The sequence below is a fragment of the Ipomoea triloba genome, chromosome 4 (assembly GCF_003576645.1).
Source record: "Ipomoea triloba cultivar NCNSP0323 chromosome 4, ASM357664v1".
Lineage (NCBI taxonomy): Eukaryota > Viridiplantae > Streptophyta > Magnoliopsida > Solanales > Convolvulaceae > Ipomoea > Ipomoea triloba.
The window spans coordinates 15,310,713-15,322,492 of record NC_044919.1 but is presented as its reverse complement, the minus strand read 5'-3'; the positions used below and the strand labels follow the sequence as shown (position 1 = coordinate 15,322,492).

The 11,780-nt window shown below is 32.0% G+C and overlaps 1 protein-coding gene across 1 annotated transcript; it reads right to left on the bottom strand.

Annotated features, from left to right (window-relative positions):
- Window positions 1-306: 306 nt before the first annotated feature.
- On the bottom strand, window positions 307-822 carry LOC116015870. The gene has a single exon (XM_031256039.1). It carries the CDS (start codon window positions 820-822, stop codon window positions 307-309), a length of 516 nt encoding a protein of 171 aa, XP_031111899.1.
- Between the last annotated feature and the right edge of the window lie 10,958 nt (window positions 823-11,780).

Genomic DNA, 11,780 nt, shown 5'->3' with positions numbered 1-11,780 from the left:
TCAATTTAACCCCTTAATTACTAAAAGTTCATATTTTTAACCAATTCACCTTGTACCACTGCTAGTGCCACCACAGGTTAAATGTTATGGCAAATTGCATCTCACACTATAATCTATAAAGATTTAGCATTCAATCTTCACCGGCGTCAAATAACTATGATAAATAATCAAGTTTTCATTTTATTAAAAAACATCAAATCCATACTTGAGAAATACATGTATAACTAAAGTCATACATTAATGAAAGGCTTGATGAATATTATAATTTCTTGAATTCTTATTTCAGCTACCCATATCTCCAGAGCTTTAACCAATCTTTTGTATGGCAGATGATTCCAACACATTCAATTGAGTGCTTAGGAAGACATACTGTTGAGCCATTATATCTCTGAACTCTTCCATCTTCTCCTCCAACTGTTCGAGTTGAGGCACAATGAGCCTATCTGAAAACTCATCCATATTAGCAGGGGGGTTTATGAAACTTTTGACACCCTTTTTCTGTTCTTTCTCCTTGTGGTAGGATGAAGCAGATGATGAGGAAGCAGAGTTGTTCTTGTTTCTCCAATTTCGGATCTTAAAAAATCTTGGGGGTTTGTGAGCAGTGCATTCGAGTGTGCATTGTGGTGCTACATTAGTTTCTGCTTCAAAAGCATTAACTATAGTTTCATCGCCAGATACATACATTTGACCACCAATGGAGAACCATATTGTAACAAAATTTGCAGCACAAAGAGTGGATATCTGGTTTACTCTCTTTGCGATTGCATTTCGCACCTTGCAAAAATTAGCCATCTGGGATATTGCCCCCTCGCTTTCACTCATTCTTCTTTTATCTTTGATTTTTGTATGATCAAAAGGGAATGGTGTTCTTTTGGTTGGGTTGCTATTTATAGATGTATATGGGATTCCTTATATGGCAATACAATGTTATTATTTCTAATTCGATGGTAAGCATATAAATATTACAAAATCATGTAATGAAATTGTAGTGATAATGATATGTGTGCGTAATATTATTCTTGAAAATACAACAATTTTGGTGATTAATAATTATATATAATAAATGTATTTGGAGGAGATCAAATGCATTTAATATTTAATTGGACAAGTATACCCCTACCGTTATAACTTCCGTTATCTTTTCCACTATTGTTACTATGTACATGCATCCACCATATATTTTCTTATCTTATTCAATAATAATAATAAAATATACACATTAAATATTAGAGTTATATGTTAGTTATTTTTTAAAATATAAATATCTAATTTATAAAAATATTTTACATTATTATTATTATTTACTATATTAAAATTTAAATAAATTTAAAATTTTAATATAAAATAATAATATTGGGCACCTATTTTTTGCGCATTTTTCCGTTAAGTTTTTTTGTACATTATGCTATAAAAGTTGTACTACATAATATTTTGGACAAATATACCCCTACGGTTATAACTTCCGATATCTTTTCCACTATTGTTACTATGCACATGCATCCACCATATATTTTCTTATCTTATTCAACAATAATAATAAAATATACACATTAAATATTAGAGTTATATGTTAGTTATTTTTAAAAATATAAATATCTAATTTATAAAAATATTTTACATTATTATTATTATTATATTATTATTATTACTATTATTATTATTTACTATATTAAAATTTAAATAAATTTAAAATTTTAATATAAAATACTAATATTGGGCACCTATTTTTTGCGCATCGCGCATAAGAAAAACTAGTTATTTGTCATATTCATTATAATAAAGAATTTCTTACTTAGATAAATATGTATGTAATTACTTAGATAATTTATTAGACTAAGGAATATGAAAATTATTTGTACATTTCGATATGTTATCTGATTATTTCACTTTATTTATCTTATTTTTATTTTAATCCATCCCAAAATAATATTTTACTTTTTATTTCAATTTACCATTTTTTGTGTACTAAAAAAATTCAATTTTTCCTTTTAACTTTTTAATGTGAGTCTCAACTTATTAGGACTCTATGTATTTGAGTTATGTTGTGACTCTCTATCCTAATCTCCCTATGATTCCAACATTGTATTAATACCTATATTTTGTAACTCTATAATTAATTCTTTCAATACAATACATACAGTCCTCATCTAGTATAAGCTAGCTAGGGTTTTTTCCATTCCCATGGCTGGCAATACTTCTGCTATTGACAGGTATGTTAATTCCTCTGAACGGACCATCTTAGATGTTGCTATTACCTTTTCGGTCTCTACGGTCGTAAACTCCATATCCACTACGCATCACTTTATCAGTATTAAATTAACACACAAGAATTTCTTCTTTTAGAGGACGCAGGTTATTCCGTTTCTCTGCAGACACGATCTTATGGGGTTTATCAACGGAACGATACCGTGTCCGCCAGCCATCCTCCATTCCGGCGATGCTGCTACTCTCCTACCAACCAAACCCGGCATACGCGACATGGAACCGCCATGATCAAGCTTTCATGTTTATGCTGATTTCCTCTGTCTCGGAGGAGGTTACGCATTTAGCAGTCGGACAACGGACGTCTCGCGAGGTATGGGAATCAATCGAGCAGTCTCTTGCCTCTTCGTCGTGAGCTCGGACTCTCTATATTCTCAGCCAACTGCAGTCCCTCAGACAAGGATATTCTTTTGTCCCCGACTATATTGGCGGGGTGACAAGGTGTAGTTAAGCGATGGATGGAAAGTAGAGGTAGAGAATGAAGATTTTCCCGGATATCATTCTCACAAGGATGGACACTTAGAGTTAATTTAGTGCAATGCTTTCAAAGAGAGAGTTTCGACAAGAGATAACTAGGTGCAAAGGAAGACATGTGCAAGAATGTAAAGGAAAGAGAGCAAATGCAGGAAGTAAGCAAGGTAAGCATGAATGCAACGAAGAAAGTAAGTAAGGCGGGGAGTTGGATTAAATCACTAGATCTTATGCATGCATTAAGCTGTAATGGACTTGATGAAATGAAAATTATGGCTAACTCTTGGGAGCCATTTGCATACAATAGGGCTATTCGTACCTAGACTTTTAGAGCACACCTCAATGTGACTAAGGCATTTTCACAAACACTTTCCGTACGCCTCCTCCCAGGCTTTGCCCTCTCGGATCGAAGGACAGGGGATGCAAATATGTAAGACTTCATGGAATAGAAATCTCTTATCAATTCCACCCTCTCAAATTCCTCACTCATCCCGGCCGGCAATGAGGAAAGGATCAACATACAACATCATCCACAACAAAAGCATTCAAGACATAGTTACAAATACCTCATCTATTCAACATTGAAAGATCAAGCATGCATAATCTCTAGTTCATCAAATCCAACTCCTAGATATTCTAGCTACAAATCATCATGCAATTGAATCACAATTGTAGAAAAGCAAATCTAGCAAGTATAGAAAATGGAATGGAGATGGAAGAAGATGAATACCAAATTTGAATCCACAATTGCAAACTTCAATTACACAAATTGGAAGGAAGATATCCACAACCAAGGAGAGTTGTCAATTATCCTCTAATCTAGATCTCTTCTTACACTTGGTATTGAAGAATAGTAATGTAACTAGTTGAATCTAACCCTAATCTAGAGAGTGAAATATCTTATTTAGGAGCTCTAAAAAGTACAAAAATGAAAGATAAGATATGATGTAAAATCCCGCCAAAAGCCCATTTATTCTTTTAGAGGACTCATGTTATTTTGTTTCTCCGTAGACACAATCTTATGGGGTTTATTGATGGAACGATACCCTGTCCACCAGCCATCCTCCCTTCCAGCGGTGTTGCTACTCTCCCGCAACCAAACCTGGCATACGCGACATGGAATCACCATGGTCAAGCTCTCATGTCCATGCAAATTTCCTCTCTCTAGGAGGACGTCAGGCATTTAGTGGTCGGACGGGGACGTCTAGCGAGGAATAGGAGTCGACCAAGCAGTTTCTTGCCTCTTCGTCGTGAGCTTGGTCTCTCTATCTTCTCGGCCAACTGTAGTCCCTCTGGCAAGGAGATTCTTCTGTCTCCAACTATATTGGCCGAGTGGCAGTGCAGTTTTGCGTAGTGAGGTGGAATGAGGTATCATATACTATGGAAGTGTGTGTAAGAATAAAACGAAGAGTCTAAACTCCCCGAGTGTCGGTCTCGAAGGAGGGACGTGGAGGTGTGTCATATGCTATTACTTTTGATCAATTAATTCATGTGATGCAACGAGTATGGGTGGTGAATGCGGTGAATGGCAATTGTGAGGTGTAAATGATCATAAGGTAGTGAAATTCAAATGTAAAAACTAAGAAATAAGATATAAGATATAAAAACAAGGGATTAGTTCGTGTTCATCTATGTTGCATTCTAGTGTGTCTCAAGTAGTGGATAAATGATGCAATGATGTTGGCTATTCAAGAGTGTGTCTTCTTAGTCCTTTTCCACCTTTGTGTACTAGGGCATCTTAGACTTAGGAGTGCCTTTTAGCAACCAAAGTCCTAAAAGACATTTTATCAAACACCTTAGCTACACACTTTCCTACTATTCCTAATATGAATTCCATAAGATCTATGATTGCCACAAAGCTGCAATCTCAACTCTAATCAAAATCATGATTGTGATACCCCGAATTTAATTCAAGCCTTGAATCCCGGTAATTATTTCTACCGTGTAATTAATTTAATTTAATTGGGCTTCGTTCTTTTAATAAAGATATATTTCCTATTCTGGTTTATTTATTTAATTAAAGGCCCAATTCCTTGATTTAATTTTATAAGGGATGTTCTTCATTTGGACTTTTCTATTCCTTATAAGTAATTAATTATTTGATGGCCCAATCTTGGAAGGACCATGTTTACATTCATTAAATTAATATTGAATGTGGATGACACATTTCTTATAAATAAGCCCATGTCTTATTTTAACACCCGAATATGATACATATATTGTGTATTGATGTCGTATGTATATGGTGAGGTATATATGTTAAAACGAAGAGTCTTGAACTCCTCGAGTGTCGCGTCTCACGTGGATGGCAAATTGGAAAATGTAGGTTTCCTATCTTAGATTGTTTGGAGAACACTATAGAAGAAAATGTAGAGTTTGATGAAGTAAAGTAGCGAGAGTGCAAAGGTTGGATAGATTTAAGAAGTAAATGTGAATAAAGGACGGATGGGGGCTAGAATGTCGTGGAGATTGGTTCAAAGCATACGAAGAGATTTGATTTCCCTTGAGATATGATTGAAGGAGCATGGAACACTGTCCTGAGTGGCGTCACACTCAAGCTCCCAATCCTCAGTCGGTTGGGGAATTTTGTCAAACACTTTGTTTACAAGTTTCCTCCGGATCTCATCTTCTCAGATTGAGAGCGGGAGATGTGGGTAGTGGGCTACATCCCCTTGCGATATCTCGCCAAAGGGATGATCCTATACTCTTGAAGAGATCGGGGCCCTCGATCCAACAAGTTCATCCAAAACATACACACAATTTCAACAATCCCAAAGAAATCAAACTCATTTATCAATTTTAGATCATGAACACAAAATCTCCATCCTTCCTAGCCCCTATCCTAAGGTCTAGCCCTTCATAGGCTTCAATAACATCATTTCATTCAAATAGCAAAGCACATTTACAAGATCAAGGTAAAAAGCAAATATCTTTAGGAAAAAGGAAAAAGCAAGAGAGAGTTCCTAAGAGAAATCAAATGACAATGAAAGAGTTTACCCCAAGAGGATCCCAAAGCTATGGAGATCCAAGTTCTCTTCTCCCAGGAGCTCTTCCTTCTCTCCCTAATCCTATCTAACCCTAATCTAAAAGTGAGAAGTGAAACATCCTCTCTTGTCCAGCCATGGTTAAATCTTCATTTAGCTTCTTGATGGCCCAGTACGCTTTATGTTCGATTTCTACCGGAAGGTGACATGATTTGCCATACACAAGTCTGTATGGAGTAGTCCCTATCGGTGTCTTGTACGCAGTTCGAAAAGCCCATAAAGTGTCATTAAGTTTGTCAACCCAATCCTTTGTATGCCTAGCGACTGTCTTTTCCAATATAGCCTTGATGTCTCTATTTGCATTCTCAACTTGCCAAGTCGTTTGAGGGTGATATGGAACTCCACCCCGATGTTGTATGCTTTACTTTTGAAGTAGTCTTCGCATTGGCACATTTCGGAAATGTGTTCCTCTACCGCTAATGACAATCCATGGGACTCCGAACCTTGTGAATAACTTCTTTAGAAATCTTGTCACGCTCCTGGCATCATTGTTTCGAAGTGTTTCCGCTTCAACCCACTTTGGTACGTAATCCACTACGATGAGGATGTATTTGAAACCTTTAGAGTCTGGGAAAGGTCCTGCAAAATCTAATCCCCATATATCAAAAATCTCGCATGCCAATATGTAATTTTGTGGCATCTCATCGCGCCCAGTGATGTTCCCAATTCGTTGACATCTGTCGCAGTTTCTGACGCAGATCTGAGCATCTCGAAATATTGAGGGCCAATAGAATCCTGCTTCTAGAACCCTTCTAGCAGTTCTATTTGCCGAGTGATGGCCCATTCGGTGGCACTCTCCCATGATTTCATGTCCTTAAGCCTCTGTTACACAACGTCGAATTATTTGGTCAGCGCACACTTTAAAGAGGTATGGCTCGTCCCAAAAATAAAATCGAGATTCTGCTTTTAATTTCCTTCTGGCGTGTGTGTCCAAAAATTCTAGTAATTCACCCCCTACGAGGTAGTTGGCTAGATCGGCATACCAAGGCGTAAGATAGAGGCCCATCAATTTCTCTTCAGGAAAATATTCATTTACATCTCCAGTCGTATCTTGTCCCTCCTCATTTTCTAATCTCGACAAATGATCAGCTGCACTATTCTCAGCTCCCTTCCGGTCCACAATAGTTACGTCAAATTCTTGTAACAACAAAATCCATCTAATCAGTCTTGGCTTTGCTTCGAGTTTAGACATAAGAAATCTGATAGCCGCATGATCAGTATGAATTATGACTTTTGACATCAAGAGATACGATCTGAATTTATCCAATGCAAACATTATTGCAAACAATTCCTTTTCGGTTGTGGTGTAGGCTTGTTGTGGCTTTGTCAGCATTCGACTAGCGTAGGCAATAGGTTGAAATTTCTTGTCATTCTTTTGTCCTAGCACAACTCCTACTACAAAATTGCTTGCATCACACATTAGCTCAAAAGGTTGATCCCATTTGGGTCCTACAAGAATTGGAGTATGTACCATGGCATTTTTCAGACCTTGGAACGCTTTCATAGCTTCCTCATTTAGTTCAAATACAACATCTTTTTCTAATAATCTAGTCAATGGTCTTGCAATTTTCGAGAAGTCATTTATAAACCGTCTGTAGAATGTCCTAAGAAACTCCTCAAGGATGTCACATTGTGCGGTGGTGGCAGGGTTTCAATGATCGCTGTTTTAGCTCTGTCAACCTCGATTCCCTTTTTCGAAATTTTATGCCCGAGCACAATTCCTTCCTTGACCATATAATAGCATTTTTCCCACAATAATGCCAAGTTCATCTGTTGACACCGTTCTAACACCTTTTATTAGAATATTTTTTTTATTAATAGTATAGATTGCATTGCAGGGAAATATATGTACTGTATTATTACGATTACTAATTTTAATCTAGAATTGTATTACGAATAGATTAAAATTGTATTACAAATCCTTATTACGAATAGATTAAAATTGTATTACGAATTGTACACAATCCTTATTCGTAATACAATTCTAGAATAAAATTACTATTCGTAATAATACACTACATATATTTCCATGCAATGCAATCTATACTATCTATATTATTAATAAAAACAATATCTTCAACTTTAACTTACCACCCAAAACACTGCTATACTATTAAAGTTTACGTAATATTGTAAAATATAGTAATACAATTCTTATTCATAATACAATTGTACATTAAAATATGGTAATACAATTTCTAATAAAATATATTCTTTCCTACGTTCCTATTCGTAATACAATTCTAGATTAAAATTAATAATCGTAATAATACATTAAATATATTTTCCTGCAATGCAATCTATACTATTAATAAAAACAATATCTTCAACTTTAATTACCGCCCAAAACACTCCTATACTATTAAGGATTGCGTAATAATGTAAAATATGATAATATAGTTCATATTCGTAATACAATTGTACATTAAAATATGGTAATACAATCTCTAATAAAATATATTCTTCCATACTTTCCTATTCGTAATAGAATTCTTGATTAAAATTACTAATCGTAATAATACAGTACATATATTTCCCTGCAATGCAATCTATACTATTTATAAAAACAATAAATCTTCAACATTAACTTCACGCCCAAAACACTCCTATACTATTAAGGATTGCGTAATATTGTAAAATATGATAATGCAATTTCTATTCGTAACAAAATTGTACATCAAAATATGGTAATACAATTTCTAATAAATTATATTCTTCCCTACGTTCCTATTCGTAATAGGATTCTTGATTAAAATTACGAATCATAATAATACAATACATATATTTCCCTGCAATGCAATCTATACTATTTAATTAATAAAAAAACAATATCCTCAACTTTAATTTCCCACCCAAAACAGTCATATACTATTAAGGATTGCGTATTATTGTAAAATATGATAATGCAATTCCTATTCGTAATAAAATTGTACATTAAAATATGGTAATACAATTTCTAATAAAATATATTATTCCCTACGTTTCTATTCGTAATACAATTTTAGATTAAAATTACTAATCGTAATAATGCAGTACATATATTTCCCTGCAATGCAATCTATACTATTAATAAAAATAATATCTTCAACTTTAACTTACCGCCCAAAACACTCCTATACTATTAAGGATTGTGTAATATTGTAAAATATGGTAATATAATTCATATTCGTAATACAATTGTACATTAAAATATGGTAATACAATTTCTAATAAAATATATTCATCCATACATTCCTATTCGTAATAAAATTCTTGATTAAAATTATTAATCGTAATAATAGAGTACATATATATCCATTAAATACAATCTATACTATTTATAAAAAAAATTATATCCTCAATTTTAACTTCATGCCCAAAACACTCCAATACTATAATAGATTGCGTAATATTGTAAAATATGGTAGTACAATTCATATTCGTAATAATATTGTACAATAAATATGGTAATACAATTTCTAATAAAGTATATTCTTCCCTACGTTCCTATTCGTAATACAATTCTAGATTAAAATTACTAATCGTAATAATACAGTACATATATTTCCCTACAATTTAATCTATACTATCTATATTATTATTAATAAAAACAATATCTTCAACTTTAACTTACCGCCCAAAACACTACTATAATATTAAAGTGTACGTAATATTGTAAAATATAGTATGTAATACAATTCCTATTCATAATACAATTGTACATTAAAATATGGAAATACAATTTCTAATAAAATATATTCTTCCCTACGTTCCTATTCGTAATAAATTCTAGATTAAAATTAAGAATCGTAATAATACAGTAAATATATTTTCCTGCAATGCAATCTATACTATTAATAAAAACAATATCTTCAACTTTAACTTACCGCCCAAAACACTCCTATACTATTAAGGATTGCGTAATATTGTAAAATATGATAATGCAATTTCTATTCGTAACAAAATTATACATTAAAATATGGTAATAAAATTTCTAATAAATTATATTCTTCCCTACGTTACTATTCGTAATAGGATTCTTGATTAAAATTACGAATCGTAATAATACAATACATATATTTCCCTGCAATGCAATCTATACTATTAATAAAAAAAACAATATCCTCAACTTTAATTTCCCGCCCAAAACAGTCCTATACTATTAAGGATTGCGTATTATTGTAAAATATGGTAATGCAATTCCTATTCGTAATAAAATTGAATATTAAAATATGGTAATACAATTTCTAATAAAATATATTCTTTATTAAAATATGGTAATACAATTTCTAATAAAATATATTCTTTCCTAAAATATGGTAATACAATTTCTAATAAAATATATTCTTTCCTACGTTCCTATTCGTAATACAATTCTAGATTAAAATTAATAATCGTAATAATACAGTAAATATATTTTCCTTCAATGCAATCTATACTATTAATAAAAACAATATCTTCAACTTTAACTTACCGCCCAAAACACTCCTAAACTATTAAGGATTGTGTAATATTGTAAAATATGGTAATATAATTCATATTCGTAATACAATTGTATATTAAAATATGGTAATACAATTTCTAATAAAATATATTATTTCATATGTTCCTATTCGTAATATAATTCTTGATTGAAATTACTAATTGTAATAATACAGTACATATATTTCCTTGCAATGCAATCTATACCATTTATAAAAACAATATATCCTCAACTTTAACTTCATGCCCAAAACACTCCAATACTATAATATATTGCGTAATATTGCAAAATATGGTAGTACAATTCATATTCGTAATAAAATTGTACATTAAAATATGGTAATACAATTTCTAATAAAGTATATTTTTCCATACGTTCTTATTCATAATACAATTTTAGATTAAAATTACTAATCGTAATAATACAGTACATATATTTCCCTGTAATGCAGTCTATACTATCTATATTATTAATAAAAACAATATCTTCAACTTTAACTTACCGCCCAAAACACTACTATACAATTAAAGTTTACGTAATATTGTAAAATATAGTAATACAATTCCTATATATTCATAATACAATTGTACATTAAAATATGGTAATACAATTTCTAATAAAATATATTCTTCCCTACGTTTCTATTCGTAATACAATTTTAGATTAAAATTACTAATCGTAATAATGAAGTACATATATTTCCCTACAATGCAATCTATTCTATTAATAAAAACAATATCTTCAACTTTAACTTACTGCCCAAAACACTCCTATACTATTAAGAATTGCGTAATATTGTAAAATATGGTAATATAATTCATATTCGTAATACAATTGTACATTAAAATATGGTAATACAATTTCTAATAAAATATATTCTTCCCTACGTTCCTATTCGTAATAGGATTCTTGATTAAAATTACTAATCGTAATAATACAGTACATATATTTCTCTGCAATGCAATCTATACTATTATTAAAAAAACAATATACTCAACTTTAACTTACCGCCCAAAACACTCGTATACTATTAAGGATTGCGTAATATTGTAAAATATGGTAATACAATTCCTATTCGTAATAAAATTGTACATTAAAATATGGTAATACAATTTCTAATAAAATATATATTCTTCCCTACGTTTCTAGTCATAATTCAACTCTAGATTAAAATTATTAATCTTAATAATACAGTACATATATTCCCTGCAATGCAATCTATACTATTAATAAAAACAATATCTTCAACTTTAACTTCCCGCCCAAAACATTTCTATACTATTAAGATTTGTGTAATATTGTAAAATATAGTAATACAATGTAATACAATTGTACAAATATGGTAATACAATTCCTCCCGCCCAAAACACTCATATACTATTAAGGTTTGGGTAAAACAAGCCCAATGGTTGATGTTACGAAAATTTCGCATAACTCAACCTGCAAGGCACGCCAATTTTTGAACAACATTCGTGGCTACAGGTGTTGGCGCACACGAGTCAAGCCTTTTCAAGTTCATTTTAAAATTTAATTTGCACCCC

Coding starts and splice junctions, on each gene's coding strand:
- LOC116015870 (XM_031256039.1), bottom strand. CDS start 822: ATGAGTGAAAGCGAGGGGGCAATATCCCAGATGGCTAATTTTTGCAAG.